General features: G+C 46.9%; 1 protein-coding gene across 1 annotated transcript in view; it reads left to right on the top strand.

Moving 5' to 3' along the window:
• The first annotated feature begins 5,509 nt into the window (after positions 1-5,509).
• LOC147980108 (uncharacterized) overlaps positions 5,510-21,575 on the top strand; it is a 45,841-nt gene continuing 29,775 nt past the window's right edge. Inside the window, exon 1 of the mRNA XM_087515480.1 lies at positions 5,510-6,732. Within this exon, the coding sequence (XP_087371606.1) occupies positions 5,510-6,732 (1,223 nt within the window). The remainder of the gene's footprint in view (positions 6,733-21,575) is intronic.

The following is a 21,575-nucleotide window of genomic DNA, read 5'->3' as shown; positions in this document are numbered from 1 at the left end:
CTCGTGGACCCCCTGGTGGCCCTCCGGTGGGCATCTTATGCTATATGGAGTCTTTCGATGGGAAAAAATCATAAGCCATCTTCTCGGATGAAACTCCGCCGCCACGAGGCGGAACCTTGGCGGAACCAATCTAGGGATCTGGCGGGGCTGTTCTGCCGGGGAAACTTCCCTCCCGGAGGGGGAAATCATCACCATCGTCATCACCAACGCTCCTCTCATCGGGAGAGGGCAATCTCCATCAACATCTTCATCGTCACCATCTCATCTCAAAACCCTAGTTTATCTCTTGTATCCAATTCTTGTCTCCAAGTCCAGGATTGGTGCTAGTAGGTCGCTAGTAGTGTTAATTACTCCTTGTAGTTGACGCTAGTTGGTTTAATTGGTGGAAGATCATATGTTCAGATCCTATATGCACATTAATACCCCTCTGATTATGAACATGTTTATGCTTTGTGAGTAGTTACTTTTGTTCCTGAGGACATGGGAGAAGTCTTGCTATTAGTAGTCATGTGAATTTGGTATTCGTTCGATATTTTGATGAGCTGTATGTTGTCTCTCCTCTAGTGGTGTTTTGTGAACATCGACTACATGACACTTCACCATTGTTTGGTCCTAGAGGAAGGCATTGGGAAGTAATAAGTAGATGATGGGTTGCTAGAGTGACAGAAGCTTAAACCCTAGTTTATGCGTTGCTTCGTAAGGGGCTGATTTGGATCCATATGTTTCATGCTATGGTTAGGTTTACCTTAATACTTTTGTTGTATTTGTGGATGCTTGCAATAGAGGTTAATCATAAGTGGGATGCTTGTCCAAGTAAGGGTAGCACCCAAGCACTGGTCCACTCACATACCAAATTATCAAAGTACCGAACACGAATCATATGAACGTGATGAAAACTAGCTTGACGATATTCCCATGTGTCCTCGGGAGCGCTTTACATCATATAAGAGTTTGTCCAGGCTTGTCCTTTTCTACAAAAAGGATTGGGCCACCTTGATGCACCTTATTTACTTTTGTCACTTGTTGCTCATTACAAATTATCTTATCACAAAACTATATGTTACCAGTTGTTTCAGTACTTGCAGAGAATACCTTGCTGGAAACCGCTTATCATTTCCTTCTACTCCTCGATGGGTTCGACACTCTTACTTATCAAAAGGACTATGACAGATCCCCTATACTTGTGGGTCATCAGTATGATTATACGATATGCATCACACAATCTCAGATTCATCTATTCAAACCAACACAAAGTACTTCAAAGAGTGCCCCAAAGTTTCTATCGGAGAGTCAAGACGAAAATGTGTGCCAACCCCTATGCATAGATTCCCAAGGTCACGGAACCCGCAAGTTGATCACCAAAACATACATCAAGTGGATCATAGAATACCCCATTGTCATCCCATGCAAGACATACATCAAGTGTTCTCAAATCCTTAAAGACTCAATCCGATAAGATAACTTCAAAGGGAAAACTCAATTCATCACAAGAAAGTAGAGGGGGAGAAACATCATAAGATCCAACTATAATAGCAAAGCTCGCGATACATCAAGATCGTGCCACCTCAAGAACACGAGAGAGAGAGAGAGAGATCAAACACATAGCTACCGGTACATACCCTCAGCCTCGAGGGAGAACTACTCCCTCCTCGTCATGGAGAGCACTGGGATGATGAAGATGGACACCAGAGAGGGATTCCCCCCCTCCGGCAGGGTGCCGGGACGGGTCTAGATTGGTTTTCAGTGGCTACGGAGGCTTTTGGCGGCGGAACTCCTAATCTATTCTACTCTTGGATGTTTTTAGGGTATATGGGTATATATGGGAGCAAGAAGTACCTCGGTGAACCTCCGGGTTGTCCACGAGGCAGGGGGGCGCGCCCAAGGGGTGGGCACGCCCCCCACCCTCGTGGGCAGCCCGGGACTCTCCTGGTCCAACTTTGATACTCCGTGGGCTTCTTCTGGTCCAAAAAAAAGTTCCGTGAAGTTTCGGGTCAATTGGACTCCGTTTGATTTTCCTTTTCTGCCATACTCTAAAACAAGGAAAAAACAGAAACTGGCACTAGGCTCTAGGTTAATAGGTTAGTCCCAAAAATCATATAAAATAGCATATAAATGCATATAAAAAATCCAAGGTTGATAATATAATAGCATGGAACAATCAAAAATTATAGATACGTTGGAGACGTATCAGCATCGCCAAGCTTAATTCCTGCTCGTCCTTGAGTAGGTAAATGATAAAAACAGAATTTTTGATGTGGAATGCTACCTAACATATTTCTCTAAGTAATTCTCTTCATTTTGGCATGAATGTTCAGATCCATAAGATTCAAGACAAAAGTTTAATATTGACATAAAAATAATAATACTTCAAGCATACTAACTAAGCAATCATGTCTTCTCAAAATAACATGGCCAAAGAAAGTTCATCCCTACAAAATCATATAGTTTGGTCATGCTCCATTTTCGTCACACAAGAATGCTCTCATAATGCACAACCCCGATGACAAGCCAAGCAATTGTTTTCCTTCTTTAGTAATCTCAAACTTTTTTCAACTTTCACGCAATACATGAGCATGAGCCATGGATATAGCACTATGGGTGGAATAGAGTATAATGATGGGGGTTATGTGGAGAAGACAAAAATGAGAAAGTCTCACGTCAACGAGGCTAATCAATGAGCTATGGAGATGCCCATCGATTGATGATAATGCAAGGAGTAGGGATTGCCATGCAACGGATGCACTAGAGCTATAAATGTATGAAAGCTCAACAAAAGAAACTAGTGGGTGTGCACCCAACTTGCTTGCTCACGAAGACCTAGGGCACTTGAGGAGGCCCATTGCTGGAATATACAAGCCAAGTTCTATAATGAAAAATTTCCCACTAGTATAAGAAAGTGACAAAACAGGAGACTCTCTATCATGAAGAGCATGTTTGAAGCACAAGTGTGGTAAAAGGATAGTAGCATTGCCCCTTTTTATTTATTTATTTTTTGGCCTTTCCTTTTTTTTCTTTTTTTATTTGGCCTTTCTTTTTTTTTCCTTTTTTTGGCCTTTCTCTTTTTTGGGGGGGACAATGCACTATTAATGATGATCATCACACTTCTATTTATTTACAACTCAAAGATTACAACTCGATACTAGAACACAGTATGACTCTATATGAATGCCTCTGGCGGTGTACCGGGATGGGCAATGAATCAAGGGTGACATGTATGATAAATTATGCATGGTGGCTTTGCCACAAATACGATGTCAACTACATGATCATGCAAAGCAATATGACAATGATGATGCGTGTCATAATAAACGGAACGGTGGAACACTGCATGGCAATATATCTCGGAATGGCTATGGAAATGCCATAATAGGTAGGTATGGTGGCTGTTTTGAGGAAGATATAAGGAGGTTTATGTGTGATAGAGCGTATCATATCACGGGGTTTGGATGCACCGGCAAAGTTTGCACCAACTCTCAAGGTGAGAAAGGGCAATGCACGGTACCAATGAGGCTAGCAATGATGGAAAGGTGAAAGTGCGTATAATCCATGGACTCAACATTAGTAATAAAGAACTCACATACTTATTGCAAAAATCGACAAGTCATCAAAAACAAGCATTACGCGCATGCTCCTAGGGGGTAGATTGGTAGGAAAAGACCATAGCTCGTCCCCGACCGCCACTCATAAGGAAGACAATCAAATAACACCTCATGTTTCAAATTTGTTACACAACGTTTACCATACGTGCATGCTACGGGACTTGCAAACTTCAACACAAGTATTCCTCAAATTCACAACTACTCAACTAGCACAACTTTGATATCACTATCTCCATATCTCAAAACAATCATCAAGTATCAAACTTCTCTTAGTATTCAATGCACTTATATGAAAGTTTTTTTTATACCCATCTTGGATGCCCATCATATTAGGACTAAATTCATAACCAAAGCAAATTACCTTGCTGTTTAGGACTCTCAAAATAATATAAGTGAAGCACGAGAGTTCAATTATTTCTATAAAATAAAACCACCACCGTGCTCTAAAAGGATATAAGTGAAGCACTAGAGCAACGACAAACTACTCCGAAAGATATAAGTGAAGATCAATGAGTAGTCAAATAATTATGCAACTATATGAAGACTCTCTAACATTTAAGAATTTCATATCTTGGTATTTTATTCAAACAGCAAGCAAAACAAAAGTAAATAAAATGACGCTCCAAGCAAAACACATATCTTGTGGCGAATAAAAATATAGCTCCAAGTAAAGTTACCGATGAACGAAGACAAAAGAGGGGATGCCTTCCGGGGCACCCCCAAGCTTAGGCTTTTGGTTGTCCTTGAATATTACCTTGGGGTGTCTTGGGAATCCCCAAGCTTAGGCTCTTGCCACTCCTTATTCCATAGTCCATCGAATCTTTACCCAAAACTTGAAAACTTCAGAACACAAAACTTAACAGAAAACTCGTAAGCTCCGTTAGCGAAAGAAAACAAAACAACACTTCAAGGTACTGTAATGAACTCATTCTTTATTTATATTGGTGTTAAACCTACTGTATTCCAACTTCTCTATGGTTTATAAACTCTTTTACTAGGCATAGATTCATCAAAATAAGCAAACAACACATGAAAAACAGAATCTGTCAAAAACAGAACAGTCTGTAGTAACTGTCTTGAACTAAAATCATTCGATGGCCCGCGTAAATTACAGAGCCCCGGTCGGGGCGACCCCGAGGCGATCGTCCGCCGATCTCTGTGTCCACGGATACACGGCGGATGGATCGAGGTATGAGAGAAAGGATGCACGAGGAGGGTGCAAAGCTCGGGATCTGGATCAGAAAGACCCACTGGGCATGCGTGAAGTATGGATCAAAGCGAGGGAGGCGGTGAGGAGATTGGCAGAGAAAGAAAAAGCAGGGCGATCAGGAAAGAAACAAATCACAGGTATGATTCCCGAATCCGCTAGCAGGGGAGTAGAAAAGGATTAGATCTAAAAGGGAATTGGTAAGAAAGGATTTGGGTATTGCAAGTTTGGAGAGAAATCATGTCACAAAGGAATTATACAAAGGGCCGGATCTGAAATCGGAGCCGCCAGATAGAGGAAAGGATAAAGATTGTGTCAACCACAAACCAGATCGCGCAAGGGGGGCAGTGAATCAGTCGGTGATCAAGAGCGATATGGTGCCACATAGTAGGATTCAGGATGCTATAAAGGACCAAAGGGGAACATCTATGCTCATCGCTCTTGAGTGTAGTGCCCAACCGCAAAAGAATACCACCACCATGGCTGATCAGGGACAGCGCAAGGGCAAGGAGGGGATGAACCCCGGTGAGGAGGTGGCCTCCAATGGCAAACCGACACTGGGGGGCGTCCACTCCTCCGAGGTGGCCCATCCGGGAGCTGCAGCGACACCATCCGCACCCCCGGCCGGCACGGCACTGGAGGGAGCAAGGGAGAAAGGCTGGATGAGATTGAGCATGTTGTTGCCCCTGTGTTCCCCATCAATATGGGGGTGCGGGCGGCAAGCATCGTCCAGCTGGACCTGGCGCGGGAGCGCGCGGCCATGCGTTCGAGATGGATAGCCGTTGGGTTGTTCTTCTCGGTGCAAATCTTCGGCATCGTGGGCTTGTTCAACGAGCTCAAGAGCAAGTGGGGTCTTCGGGGGCGGCTTAACTATACCCCCTTGAAGAACAACCGCTTCCTCCTTGAGTTTGAGAGGGAAGGAGATCTTCGTTTCATCCTCAACAACGGCCCTTGGACACACAAGGGCGATGCCTTCCTCATGGTGGGCGTGGACGGGAGTGCTCGACCGGGTGACGTGGTGGTTGCCCACATGCCGATGTGGGCTCGTATTTATGATGCCCCACCAATCATGCTTTTTGAACCTGTTGCCAGAGAGATTGGGGCTGAACTTGGAGAGGTGCTTGAGGTGGATGCTGATAGGGAGGATAGGATCTGGGGTGATTACATGCGTGTGCGCATAAACCATGATGTTGATGAACCAATCCGCAGTAAGATAGAAATTTATGATAGAGCTGAGGGAAAGTTGTATAAGCTGAATGTAAAATATGAGAGACTCCCGAGGTTTTGTAGCTCATGTGGCCACCTAGGGCACGGCCAGCGCGATTGTAAGCTGCCCGATGGTCTCCAAGAGATGAGATTTTCGGCAGCAATGTGCGCTTCACCTTTTAAGAGGAGTCATAGTAGGGGTGGAGTTGTAGTCCCAAAAGCTAGTAGCGCTAGGCGTTTCTTGCTGTTCGAGTCAGACAGAGGGGGTGACCGGCTCTTGGCTACACAAAAGGGGGCGACAGTGAGGTATGGCAGCGTGCCTGAAGATGTGCTGGCAGACCCTTTGGTGCAGGAAGCAATCGCGGTCGTGAGTGCTATACGGCTAGATACCGCAGGAGTGGTGGACAGCGGGGCCAGACTTGTACCTGCCAAAACAGTTTTGCCCCAGCCGGTGCCCTCCACCCCGGTGTGGAATGGTGCGAGGGCTGAGCTTGAGGGCCCAAAGTTCCCTCCTGGTTTTGAGCCTGTGCAGCAAAGGGGCCTGGACACAACTGAAGAGGGAGCTAAGGCAAATGGCTCTGTTGTTCCGGAGGACGACCAACAAAATACAGTGATGGTGCATGGACAGGTGCTCCACGGAATTCAGGTAGGGAGGAAGAGAGGACTAAGGAGCTGGAAGAAGGAGGAAAGATCAGGAAGATGGGCGATGAACTGGGGCAGGTAAAAACTCAGGCTGTAGTGTTAGAGGCAAACACTAAGGATCATCAGAGGGCAACACAGCGGGCAAAGGGGGAGGCAACAAACTTAAGAAGGTTTCACCCAGAAGCAAGGGAGGAGGACAGGCGCAACGCGGGTCAGTGCTGGGCAAGAGGGATGCGGGTGAGCAGGAGAAGAAAGGGGCGACCAAACCTATAGAGGGAAGTGTGGATTCTGAACAATACAAAAAGAAGAAGGGGGAGAACAAGCTGAAGGGCAGCGTAACACTGGACAGAATGGCGGACAGGAAGCTACCGAGCTAGGGGCTCTCGGTCAACTGGTGGGTGCGCCTGTTAGCACCCGCCAGGAGCCATGACGATAATCAGTTGGAACTGTCAGGGCCTCGGACAGGCCCGGACAGTTCAAGAGCTTGTATGCCTAGTCCATACCTACCGTCCGTCTTTAGTCTTTATCTCTGAAACTAGAAGCAGCGAGGAATGTGTCAATAAGTTGTGTAGCAGGCTAGGCCTTAAGTTCTGCATCTCCCATGTTGGGAAAGGAAAGAGTGTAGGTATTGCTCTATTCTATGATGAGCAAGTTGAAATAAAGAAGCTCGCTGTTGGCCCGCGTTACATCGATGTGTTAATTCGTCTGAACCCTCACTGCCGGCAATGGCGTGGCACCTTTATATACGGCGAACCGAAAGCGAGCGAGAGACACCATATGTGGGACTTACTGAGAAGAATTAGACCTTTATCAACCGAACCATGGCTAATGATATGTGACTTTAATGAAGTGGCATGGCAGCATGAACATTTTTCTCGTGCCTAGAGAAGCGAGAAGAACATGGAAAATTTTAGAGACCTGCTAGCGGACTGCAGCTTGCTCGATCTAGGCTTTAAGGGCCCGAAATGGACATATGATAATAAGCAAGAGGGGGCTAATAATGTGAAGGCAAGGATAGACTGGCGAGTGGCAGACCATCGATGGAGTGCCTTGTTTCTGGAAGCCTCAATCGAGCACATCTGCTCCTCACGTTCGGATCACCTTCCTCTCCTTCTCAGATTTGGCTCAAGGAAAGAATGGAGGCCTGTGAATAAAGCATTCCGCTATGAACACATGTGGGAAAGGTTGGACTCATTGTCAGACGCTATAATGGAATCATGGCACAAGAGAAACCCAGGCGCTAATCTGTCTGACATATCGGCAAAATTAGTAGAACTCCAGCAATCTCTGAGCACTTGGGCAAGGATGAAGTTTGGTTCTATAATAAAACAAACTAGTGCACTAAGGAAGCAGCTTGAGATCCTTTGGAAATGCACCCCTTCGCCAGAAAGATATAAGGAAATCAAGACAGTTTCGAGAAATTTGGACGAGCTACTCCATCGTGAGGAGATGATGTGGCGACAACGATCGAGAGCTCTCTGGCTGCGGGACGGAGACAGGAATACAAGGTATTTCCAGCATAAGGCATCATGGAGACGCAAAAAGAACACAATCAACAAATTAAAAGATGAGAATGGCGAGTTGGTGGAAAACAAGGAAAAACTGCAGGAGATGACCACAAATTTCTTCAAGGACTTATACACAAAGGAAGTGCGTCTGGACCCAAATATGATCACCAACTACATGAATGAGAAGGTTACTGCTGGGATGAATGAGTCTTTAGTTAAGGAATTCATGGAGAAGGAAGTAAGTGATGCACTCTTTTAGATTGGTCCCCTGAAAGCTCCCGGTCCGAATGGTTTCCCCGCGAGATTTTTCCAAAGAAACTAGAGTACAGTTAAGCAGGATGTGGTAAATGCAGTTCTGAATTTCTTCAAAGAGGGGTCCATGCCGGAAGGAATAAACGATGCGGTTATCATCCTAATTCCAAAGAAAAACAACCCGGAATACATGAAGGATTTTTGCCCTATAAGCCTTTGTAACATGATTTACAAGGTGATTTCCAAATGTCTGGTAAATCAACTTAGACCTTTGTTGGATGAGCTCATATCTGAAACACAAAGCGCTTTTATCCGAGGTCGCCTGATAACGGACAATTCCACCATTGCTTTTGAATGCTTCTATAAAATTCAGCATAGTAGGCAGCCGGCCAACACCCAATGTGCTCTCAAATTGGATTTGGCAAAAGCCTATGATAGGGTGGACTGGGACTTTCTAGAGGCGGCCCTGTCAAAATTGGGTTTTGACACGCAATGGATTGGGTGGGTAATGTGTTGTGTGAAGTTAGTGAGGTATTCTGTCAAGGTTAACGGAGAGCTCCTAGAAATTTTCTACCCCTCGAGAGGACTATGGCAGGGTGATCCGCTAAGTCCATATTTGTTTTTATTCGTTGCTGAGGGGTTGTCCTATCTGATGGACATGGAGATCCGGACGGAAGGGATCACTCCAATAAAAATAGCAAGGGGGAGCCCGGGCATCTCAAATTTGTTGTTTGCTGATGACAGTCTGATCTTGTTCAAGGCTTGCAAAGAAGAAGCAAAAACCATCGTAGAGATTCTAGAAAGATTCCAAAAGGGCTTGGGACAATTACTGAGTAAGAACAAGTGCTCGGTTTTGTTTAGCGAGATATGACCAGTCTCAAATCAACTCGAGGTGAAAGTTGAACTGCAAATCACGGCATCTACCTTTGAAAGCAAATATCTAGGGCTGCCCACCCCGGAGGGCCGAATGAAAGAAGAGCAATTTCAACCAATCATGGAAAGATTCGTCAATAGATGTTCTGACTGGAATGAGCGATATATGTCCCATGCTGCAAAAGAAACCCTTATAAAATCTGTACTACAAGCCCTCCCCACCTACTGTATGGGTGTGTTTAAGATGACATAAGGATTCTGTGATAAGTATGAAAGACTAATCAGAGATTTCTGGTGGGGAGAGGAAAATAGGCACCGAAAAGTCCATTGGATGGCATGGGATCGGATGACTAAACCCAAGAGTGGAGGGGGCATTGGGTTTAGGGACATGAGTCTCTTCAACCAAGCCCTTCTAGATAGGCAAGCATGGAGATTGATCCAACGTCCAGACAGCTTATGTGCACGGGTACTAAAATCTAAGTACTACCCACACGGGGAGCTTATTGATACGGTCTTTGCATCTGAGGCCTCTCCTGTATGGCGTGGGATTGAGGACAAACTGGAACTTCTAAAAGCAGGACTAATTTGGAGAATTGGTGATGGGAGGAAGATAAACATCCAGAGAGACAACTGGATACCTCAAAGAAAAGGCCTAAACCCAGTCAAGTTCATTCGAAGGTCCAGACTACATTGGGTCAATCAATTGATGCAACCCGATGGCAGCGTTTGGAACACATAGCTGATTCACCAATTATTCTATAGGTTTGATGCAGAGGAGATCTGTAGCATAAAACTTCCTAGAACAGGGGGCTCCGATATGTTGGCCTGGCACAACGAAAAGTCGGGCGTGTTCTCGGTGAGGAGTGCGTATAGACTGGCGGTTTCGATCCGAAATCAATCAAATACCACTACCTCTAGATCGTTAGGTGAGGCTGACGATCGGAGCATTTGGGACATAATTTGGAAGGCCAAAGTGCTAGAGAAAGTGAAGGTTTTCGGGTGGAGGGTCGCAACTGGCACTCTGGCCACAAAGAGGAATAGGTGGAAGCGTACTCTAGAATCAGACAGCACGTGTAACATATGTGTGGCGGGTGAGGAGGATGAATTCCATGCTGTCGTAACCTGTACGAAGAGTAGAGGATTGAGACATGCCATGAGGAACCACTGGAACCTCCCGGGCGAGCAACTCTTCAGGAACACGGGCGAGGACTGGCTGCAGAACTTGCTTGGTCCTTGCAACCAAGAGACCAGAACTAGAATCCTGCTACTACTTTGGCGATGTTGGTTTCTTTGAGACGACTGCACCCATAGTATAGGGAAGGAGTCAATCTATCGATCCTCAGTTTTCTTGTTACAGTATGAGGAGGATCTCCACAAATGTTTGGTTGGGAGTGCTCCTGATCCCAAAGGCAAAAATGCTCTAGTCCAGGTAGGACATGGTGCAGTTCAGGGACCCAGGATGTGTATTCATGGGGGGAGTCTGAGGCGTCTGCAACCGATCATTGGGACCCCCCAGAGGCGGGTACAGTTAAACTTAACACGGATGCGGGATTTTTGGCTGCTGATGGGTCATCTCAGGTCAGTGCAATCGCTTGCGACCATCGGGGTGTGGTTCTCTTCTCTCTATCCGAACGAGGGGGCATTGCAAATCTGTAGAGGAAGCTGAGGCGCAATCAATCCTAGCTGGCCTGAGTGTGATGTCGGAGCTGCACAATGGCCCCCTCATAGTGGAAACGGATTGCAAAGCCATGGAGTTTAATCTGAACTTGGGGGGCAGGTGTTTGTCGGCATGCTTTCTAGTGATCGAGGATATCAAACAGGAATTCACAAAATTCAGCAATGTGAAAGTTCAGCACGCCAATAGGAAGAAGAAAATGATGGCCCATTTACTGGCTGCCCGTTCTATGATGATGGGAGACCTGCTATGTGTGCCGGGAGTACCGGACGACCTGTTGGGCGACCTGACTGCCGACTTTGGGTTGGCTGAAGAGTAATTTTGTTACTCTTGTACCTCAAAAAAAAAAGAACAGTCTGTAGTAATTTGTAACTAAGCAAACTTTTGGAACCCCAAAAATTCTAAAATAAATTGCTGGACATGAGGAATTTATCTATTAATCATCTGCAAAAAGAATTAACTAAATAGCACTCTCCAATAAAAACGGCAGCAATTCTCGTGAGCGCTAAAGTTTCTGTTTTTTACAGCATGATCGCAAAGACTTTCCCCAAGTCTTCCCAAAGGTTCTACTTGGCACAAATACTAATTAAACACAAAAAACACAACCATAATAGAGGCTAGATGAGATATTTATTACTAAACAGGAACAAAAAAGCAAGGAACAAAAATAAAGTTGGGTTGCCTCCCAACAAGCGCTATCGTTTAACGCCCCTAGCTAGGCATGATGATTTCAATGATGCTCACATAAAATATAAGGATTGAAACATAAAGAGAGCATCATGAAGAATATGACTAACACTTTTAAGTCTAACCCACTTCCTATGCATAGGGATTTTGTGAGCAAACAACTTATGGGAACAATAATCAACTAGCATAGGAAGGCAAAACAAGCATAACTTTAAAACTTTAAGCACATAGAGAGGAAACTTGATATTATTGCAATTCCTACAAGCATATATTCCTCCCTCATAATAATTTTCAGTAGCATCATGAATGAATTCAACAATATAACTATCACATAAAGCATTCTTTTCATGATCTACAAGCATAGAAAATTTATTACTCTCCACATAAGCAAATCTATTCTCATCAATAGTAGTGGGAGCAAACTCAACGAAATAACTATCATGTGAGGCATAATCCAATTGAAAATTAAAATCATGATGACAATTTTCATGGATATCATTATTCTTTATAGCATACAAGTCATCACAATAATCATCATAGATAGCAACTTTGTTCTCATAATCAATTGGAACCTCTTCCGAAATAGTGGATTCATCACTCAATAAAGTCATGACCTCTCTGAAACCACTTTCATCAACATAATCAACATAAATAGGAGGCATGCTATCATCATAATAAATTTGCACATCAAAACTTGGGGGACTAAAAATATCATATTCATCAAACATAGCATCCCCAAGCTTGTGGCTTTGCATATCATTAGCATCATAGATATTCAAGGAATTCATACTAACAACATTGCAAGCATGCTCATCATTCAAAGATTTAGTGCCAAACATTTTAATGCATTCTTATTCTAACACTTTGGCACAATTTTCCTTCCCATCATACACACAAAAGATATTAAAAAGATGAAGCGTATGAGGTAAACTCAATTCCATTTTTTGTAGTTTCCTTTTATAAACTAAACTAGTGATAAAACAAGAAACTAAAAGACTCGATTGCAAGATCTAAAGATATACCTTCAAGCGCTAACCTCCCCAGAAACGGTGCCAGAAAAGAGCTTGATGTCTACTACACAACCTTCTTCTTGTGGACGTTGTTGGGCCTCCAAGTGCAGAGGTTTGTAGGACAGTAGCAAATTTCCCTCAAGTGGATGACCTAAGGTTTATCAATCCGTAGGAGGCGTAGGATGAAGATGGTCTCTCTCAAGCAACCCTGCAACCAAATAACCAAGAGTCACTTGTGTCCCCAATACACCCAATACAACGGTAAATTGTATAGGTGCACTAGTTCGGCGAAGAGATGGTGATACAAGTGGTATATGGATAGTATATAATGGTTTTTGTAATCTGAAAATATAAAAACAGCAAGGTAACTAATGATAACAGTGAGCACAAACGGTATTGCAATGCGTTGAAACAAGGCCTAGGGTTCATAATTTCGCTAGTGTAAGTTCCCTCAACAATAATAACATAACTGGATCACATAACTATCCCTCAACATGCAACAAAGACTCACTCTAAAGTCACTAATAGCGGAGAACAAACGAAGAGATTATGATAGGGTACGAAACCACCTCAAAGTTATTCTTTCCAATCAATCCGTTGGGCTATTCCTATAAGTGTCACAAACAGCCCTAGAGTTCGTACTAGAATAATACCTTAAGACACAAATCAACCAAAACCCTAATGTCACCTAGATACTCCAATGTCACCTCAAGTATCCGTGGGTATGATTATACGATATGCATCACACAATCTCAGATTCATCTATTCAAACCAACACAAAGTACTTCAAAGAGTGCCCCAAAGTTTCTACCGGAGAGTCAAGACGAAACCGTGTGCCAACCCCTATGCATAGATTCCCAAGGTCACGGAACCCGCAAGTTGATCACCAAAACATACATCAAGTCGACCATAGAATACCCCATTGTCACCACAGGTATCCCACGCAAGACATACATCAAGTGTTCTCAAATCCTTAAAGACTCAATCCGATAAGATAACTTCGAAGGGAAAACTCAATCCATTACAAGAGAGTAGATGGGGAGAAAATCATAAGATCCAACTATAATAGCAAAGCTCGCGATACATCAAGATCGTGCCACCTCAAGAACACGAGAGAGAGAGAGAGAGAGAGAGAGAGAGAGAGATCAAACACATAGCTACTGGTACATACCCTCAGCCCCGAGGGAGAACTACTCCCTCCTCGTCATGGAGAGCACTGGGATGATGAAGATTGGTTTTCGGTGGCTACAGAGGCTTCTGGCAGCGGAACTCCCGATCTATTCTGCTCTTGGATGTTTTTAGGGTATATGGGTATATATGGGAGGAAGAAGTACGTCGGTGGACCTCCGGGCTGTCCACGAGGCAGGGAGGCGCGCCCCCCACCCTCGTGGGCAGCCCGGGACTCTCCTGGTCCAACTTCGATACTCCGTGGGCTTCTTCTGGTCCAAAAATAAGTTCCATGAAGTTTCAGGTCAATTGGACTCCGTTTGATTTTCCTTTTCTACGATACTCTAAAACAAGGAAAAAACAGAAACTGTCACTGGGCTCTAGGTTAATAGGTTAGTCCCAAAAATCATATAAAATAGCATATAAAACATCCAAGGTTGATAATATAATAGCATGGAACAATCAAAAATTATAGATACGTTGGAGACGTATCACACATCAATAGTTCCTTAGCCGTGTGCGGTGCCCCCCACCACAGTTTACCACCTCATTCATATTTTCGTAGTGCTTAGGCGAAGCCCTGCGTGGGTCACATCATCAACACCGTCACCACGCTGTCGTGCTGACGAAACTCTCCCTCGACCCTCTACTAGATCAAGAGCTCGAGGGACGTCATCGTGCTGAACGTGTGCTGAACACAGAGGTGTCGTACGTTTGGTACTTGGATCGGTTGGATCGTGAAGACGTTCGACTACATCAACCACGTTAACATAACGCTTCCTCTTTCGGTCTATGAGCGTACGTGGACACACTCTTCCCATCTCGTTGCTATGCATCTCCTAGATAGATCTTGCATGTTCGTAGGAAATTTTTTGAAATTGTATGCTACGTTCCCCAACATGGGCCGCTTCATCCCACAATACTGTTGAATCAAAATAAAACATTGGTGGTAAGTAGTATGACTATCACCTCCCACAAGTCTTTGTGTTCTACTCGTGCATATCATCTACGCATAGAGCTGGCTCGGATGCCACTGTTGGGAAATGTTGCGTGGAAAACAAAACAAAATTCTATGCACACGCAAGATCTATCCATGGAGATGCATAGCAACGAGAGGGAGAGTGTGTCTATGTAACATCGTAGACCATAAGCGGAAGCGTTTGTTAACGCGGTTGATGTAGTCAAACTTCTTCTCGATCCAACCGATCAAGTACCGAACGTACGGTACCTCCGCATTCAGCACACGATTAGCTCGGTGATGTCCTCGCCTTCTTGATCCTGCAAGATGGCGAAGTAGTGGATGAGTTCCGGCAGCACGATAGCATGGTGACGGTGGTGGTGATGCTATCTTCGCAGGGCTTTGCCTAAGCACTATGAAAATATGACCGGGGAACGAAACTGTGTAGGGGGCGCCGCACACGGCTAAGAGAATGTCGTGGCCTATGTGTGGCGCCCCCTCCCACATATATATAGGTGGGAGGAGAGGGGAGGCAGCCAGGCGCACCACAAAGTTGGCCGGCCGGCCCTAGGGCTCCTGCCCTGGCTTGCCCCCCTACCATAATTCCTGAGGGAGTCCTGGATTAGGGGGTGTCCGGATAGCCGGACTATACCTTCGGCCGGACTCCTGGACTATGAAGATACAAGATTGAAGACTTTGTCCCGTGTCCGGAAGGGACTTTCCTTGGCGTGGAAGGCAAGCTTGGCAATACGAATATGTAGATCTCCTACCATTGTAACCGACTCTGTGTAACCCTAGCCCTCTCCGGTGTCTATATAAACCGGAGAGGTTTAGTCCGTAGGACAAACAACAATCATACCATAGGCTAGCTTCTAGGGTTTAGCCTCTCTGATCTCGTGGTAGATCTACTCTTGTACTACCCATATCATCAATATTAATCAAGCAGGACGTAGGGTTTTACCTCCATCAAGAGGGCCCGAACCTGGGTAAAACATCATGTCCCCTGCCTCCTGTTACCATCCGACCTAGACGCACAGTTCGGGACCCCCTACCCAAGATCCGCCGGTTTTGACACCGACATTGGTGCTTTCATTGAGAGTTCCTCTGTGTCATCACTTTTAGGCCCGATGGCTTCTCCGATCATCAACAGCGATGCGATCCAGGGTGAGACTTTTCTTCCCGGACAGATCTTCGTATTCGGCGGCTTTGCACTGCAGGCCAATTCGCTTGGTCATCTGGAACAGATCGAAAGCTACACCCCTGGCCATCAGGTCAGATTGGTAAGTTTGAACTACACGGCCGACATCCGCGGAGACTTGATCTTCGACGGATTCGAGCCACAGCCGAGCGCGCCGCACTGTCACGATGGGCATGATTTAGCTCTGCCGTCGAACAGTGCCCTGGAGGCCACACCTGTGTCCGCTCCGACCCCTAGCTCGGAGCCGATCACACCAACCGAGGATGGGTGGTTAGACACTGCCCCAGGGGCTGCAATCTCTATGGTGATCGAGCCGAACACCAGCCCTATTCTCTGCGAAGCCCGTGACTCCAAGGAGCCGGACTCCTCTCCAGACTCCGAGCCCTCCGCACCCCGACCGCTCGAACCCGATTGGGCGCCGATCATGGAGTTCACCGTCGCGGACATCTTTCAGCACTCGCCCTTCGGCGATATTCTGAATTCACTAAAGTCTCTCTCTTTGTCAGGAGAGCCCTGGCCGGAGTATGGTCGGCAAGGTTGGGATGCGGATGATGAAGAAATTCAAAGCTCACCCACCACCCACTTCATAGCCATTGTCGATGATTTAACCGACATGCTCGACTTTGACTCCGAAGACATCGACGGTATGGACGCCGATGCAGGAGACGATCAAGAACCAGCGCCTATAGGGCACTGGAAAGCCACCTCGTCGTATGATATATACATGATGGACACCCCAAAAGAAGGCAATGGCGATGGAACAGCGGAGGATGACCCCTCCAAGAAGTAGCCTAAGCGCCCGCGTCAGCGGCGCCGCTATAAATCCCTCCAAAACAAAAACGGTGATTCCGGCACGGGGATAATAACACCCCTGACAGTGCCGAAGACAACCACCTCCAGCACGATTCAGCACAGGAGGATAGAGAAGCCAGCCCTCATGAGAGAGCGGCAGACAAAGAGGTCGTGGACGATAATTATATGCCTCCCTCCGAAGACGAGGCAAGCCTCGACGATGACGAATTTGTCATGCCGGAGGATCCCGTCGAACAAGAGCGTTTCAAACGCAGGCTTATGGCCACGGCGAGCAACCTCAAGAAAAAATAGCAACAGCTTAGAGCTGATCAAGATTTGCTAGCCGACAGATGGACTGAAGTCCTTGCGGCCGAAGAGTATGAACTCGAACACTCCTCCAAGAGCTACCCAAAGCGCAGGTTGCTACCCCAATTAGAGGAGGAAGCACTTAAACCTACATCACCAGCGCATGATGCGGCCGACCGGCCACCCCGTGGCCGCGACAGAGAGGCCTCTTGTCCCTCCACTCAAGTCGCACCCCGGCGCCGCTCAAAAAATACCAATGCATGAGAAAACGCGCTAGACCTGCGAGATATATTGGAGGACAAGGCAAGGCAAACAAGATCGATCTACAGATCACGTGGGCACCCCACGGCGCGAGACGGTACTCGTCACGCCAGATACAGTAAATCCGGCCGGGCCGAACACAGTAGACAAAGCTTGTTTGAGCTGCGTCGTGATGTAGCCCAATACAGAGGCTCCACACACCCACTATGCTTCACAGATGAAGTAATGGATCATCAAATCCCCGAGGGTTTCAAACCCGTGAACATCGAATCATACGATGGCACAACAGATCCTGCGGTATGGATCGAGGACTATCTCCTTCATATCCACATGGCCCGCGGTGATGACCTACACGCCATCAAATACCTCCCACTCAAGCTTAAAGGACCAGCTCGGCATTGGCTTAACAGCTTGCCAGCAGAATCAATTGGTTGTTGGGAGGACCTGGAAGCCGCATTCCTCGACGATTTCCAGGGCACTTATGTGCGACCACCAGACGCCGATGACCTAAGCCACATAATTCAGCAGCCAGAGGAATCGGCCAGACAATTCTGGACACGGTTCCTAACCAAGAAAAATCAAATTGTCGACTGTCCGGACGCAGAGGCCCTAGCAGCCTTCAAGCATAACATCCGCGACGAGTGGCTTGCACGGCACCTAGGACAGGAAAAGCCGAAATCTATGGCAGCCCTCACGACACTTATGACCCGCTTTTGCACGGGAGAAGACAGCTGGCTAGCTTGCAGCAATAACATGACCAAGAGCCCTGGTAATTCGGATACCAAGGACAGTAGTGGCAGGTCGCGTCGCAACAAGCAAAAGTGCCGCATTAATGGCGACAATGCTGAGGATATGGCAGTTAATGCCGGATTCAAAGGCTCTAAACCCGGTCAGCGGAAAAAGCCATTCAAAAGAAATACTCCGGGCCCGTCCAGTTTGGACCGAATACTCGACCGCTCATGCCAGATACATGGCACCCCCGAAAAACCAGCCAATCACACCAACAGGGATTGTTGGGTGTTCAAGCAGGCAGGAAAGTTAAATGCCGAAAGTAGAGACAAGGGGCTGCATAGCGATGACGAGGAGGAGCCCCAACCGCCGAACAACAGTGGACAGAAAGGTTTTCCCCCACAAGTGCGGACGGTGAACATGATATACGCAACCCACGTCCCCAAGAGGGAGTGGAAGCGTGCGCTAAGGGACGTATACACGATGGAGCCAGTCGCCCCAAAGTTCAACCCATGGTCTTCCTGCCCGATCACTTTTGATCGAAGGGACCACCCCACTAGCATCCGTCATGGCGGATTCGCCGCATTGGTTCTAGACCCAATTATTGACGGATTTCACCTCACTAGAGTCCTTATGGACGGCGACAGCAGCCTGAACCTGCTTTATCAGGATACAGTGCGGAAAATGGGCATCGATCCCTCGAGGATTAAACCCACCAGAACGACCTTTAAAGGCGTCATACCAGGTGTAGAAGCCAACTACACAGGCTCAGTTACAATTGAAGTGGTCTTCGGATCTCCGGATAATTTCCGAAGCGAGGAGTTAATCTTCGACATAGTCCCGTTCCGCAGTGGCTATCACGCACTGCTCGGGCGAACCGCATTTGCCAAGTTCAATGCGGTGCCGCACTACGCATACCTCAAGCTCAAGATGCCAGGCCCTCGAGGCGTCATCACGGTCAATGGAAACACTGAATGCTCTCTCCGAACGGAGGAGCATACGGCGGCTATCACAGCGGAAGTACAAAGCAGCCTATCAAGGCAATTCTCTAGTCCGGCCATTAAACATCTGGACACCGTCAAGCGCGCCCGGAGTAACCTACACCAAGACCGCCCGGCGCGTTCAGAGCAAGTGTAGCAATGCGGCCCCAACCCCAGCCCTCGCGAACTTGCGAAACCAGTGTTGCGCGTACATAACTATGCTCTGGAAATACCATGGGCACAGGGGGAGGGGCACCATCACGGCACGCCCAAAACGCGGCTTAAACCGCACTAGGGGCTGCCGATTTCTTAATTTTCTCTTATTTTCAGGACTCCATTCTTCGGAAGGCTTGTCCGGCAGTATAATTGCCGCACAAACGATACACCCAGGGAAGCAGAAAGCTACGCCGTGCTATGGAACTCTAAGGTGGTCTCTATAACGAGTAGTATACCTGTTTCACATGCCATTCCGCAGCTCGCCCCTGGAAAGGACATGTTAAATAGTCCCATCTTTTGCTTATTGCACTATTTGTATCGTCCTGCTTTGATCGCAGCTTTTTTAAATAAACAATGCATAGCTTCCGTCTATTATTGCATTACCTTTTTTTACGAATATATGTTCATTCATGACATGTTGCACCCGTACATTTTGGTACGGCCAATACGCCAGGAGCTTAAGTACCCCACGATACGGTGTGAGAAGTCCGAACACTTTCACAAGTGCAACACCCCGAACTTATATCATTATATGCATCGGCTCCGAATCATGTCTTGAGTCAATAGTTGGGTTTGCCTAGCTCCTATGTTTTGGTACCTTAAGTTCCGTTATATCGGCTAAGGTAGCACTAGGAGAACTGCTGTGATTGCGCCCCAGTTGAGCTGGCTAACCACCTTAGTAGAGAAAGCTAAAACTGACCGTCATGATGAGGCGAGAGCTGGTCGCTGTTCGAGAGGTTTTCGAGTCCCTAAAGACTTATGCCGCTTAGAGAGAGGAGTCGGCTTTGTCCGGCCTAGGCGTGGATAGCGCCCCGAACTCGGTCTTCCGAACACTAGGGGCTTTGCCGAAATTTAAAATTATAGAATTCTATGGCTAAGTGAGAGTGTTCAAGCATTATAGTCCGATTGCCTTGTTCATTGTGTTGAGCGCCTCCCTCGAAGGACCCAAGAATGGGAAAAAGAGCGCTCATGTTTATCTCGAACACCCCAGCACTCGTGGCATGGGGGCAGAAGCCGACGACTCGCCATCTCTCAAATTTGATAAACGGCCGCACAGAAGGTAATATTTTAAATTCAAAAGTGTTGCTTAGCGCATATGAACAAGTTTTCAGCGTACATGATCACAAATGCGAGTTTACTCAAAAATTACATCTTTGGAGCATTCATCCGCTATAAGGTGGGCACCCTTTAGGACGCCCTCATAATACGCTTCTGGGACGCGATGCTCTTGCCCGGCGGCGGCCCATCCTTCACCAGCTTCTCCGCATCCATCTTGCCCCAGTGCACTTTCGCACGGGAAAGCGCCCTACGGGCACCTTCGATGCAGACGGAGCGCTTGATTACTTCAAGCCGTGGACAGGCATCCACCAGCCGCCTCACCAGCCCGAAGTAGCTCCCAGGCAGAGCCTCTCCAGGCCAAAGCCGAACTACGAGGCCCTTTATGGCCTGTTCGGCCACCTTGTGGAGCTCGACCATTTGCTTCAGCTGGTCGCTCAGAGGCACCAGGTGTCTGGCCTCAGCATACTCAGACCAGAACACCTTCTCCGTCGAGCTCCCCTCCTCGGCTCGATAGTAGGCGGCGGCATCAGACGCACTGCGGGGCAAATCTGTGAATGCTCCTGGAGAGCTCCAGACTCGGGTAAGTAACAAGTAATTCACTTTCACGTGCTTGCTTTGCATAATGAATGCCTTACCCACCGCTATCTTCTTCATCATGTCAATTTCTTTGAGGGCTTTCTAGGCTTCGGCCTGGGCAGACTTCGCGCTTTGAGGGCTGCCGCAAGCTCGGACGCTTGCGTCTTTGAGTCAAGCTCCAAACTCTCGTGTTTTTTCACGAGAGCCTGGAGCTCTTTCTGCACCTCCTCCACCCGCGCCTCCTGCTTCTCTCTCTCCGTGCGCTCCGCGGCCGCTCTGTTTTCGGCCTCGGACAGCACTTGCTTAAGGGTTGCCACCTCGGTCGTGGCCCCTATAATAGCACGTTGATCCTGTCATTTTTTGCAACCACATCTTCTCTATATAATTGCGCAAGGTATTACTTACCTTCCTTCTCCTCGAGTTGCCTCTTGGTATGGCCGAGCTCGTTCTTGGACCGCGTGAGGTTTTGCTTCAGCGTATCCACCTCCGCAGTCAGTGTGGCGGAGGCCAGCAGCGAAGCCTGCATACGCATATTGACTTGATTATGTTAGACTCCTGTGAATGTTATTAGATCCTCTATTTGGCTTTTCTTTCCAAACGCCGAACAGAGCATCAGGGACTACTGTCTATGCGGTAATATTTTTATTCTTTACTTACCTCAAAGCCTATTAGAA

This window comes from Triticum urartu, chromosome 3A (assembly GCF_056163025.1).
Source record: "Triticum urartu cultivar PI428250 chromosome 3A, HENAU_Tu73, whole genome shotgun sequence".
NCBI classification, from domain to species: domain Eukaryota; kingdom Viridiplantae; phylum Streptophyta; class Magnoliopsida; order Poales; family Poaceae; genus Triticum; species Triticum urartu.
This window is presented reverse-complemented; position numbering and strand designations above follow the sequence as displayed.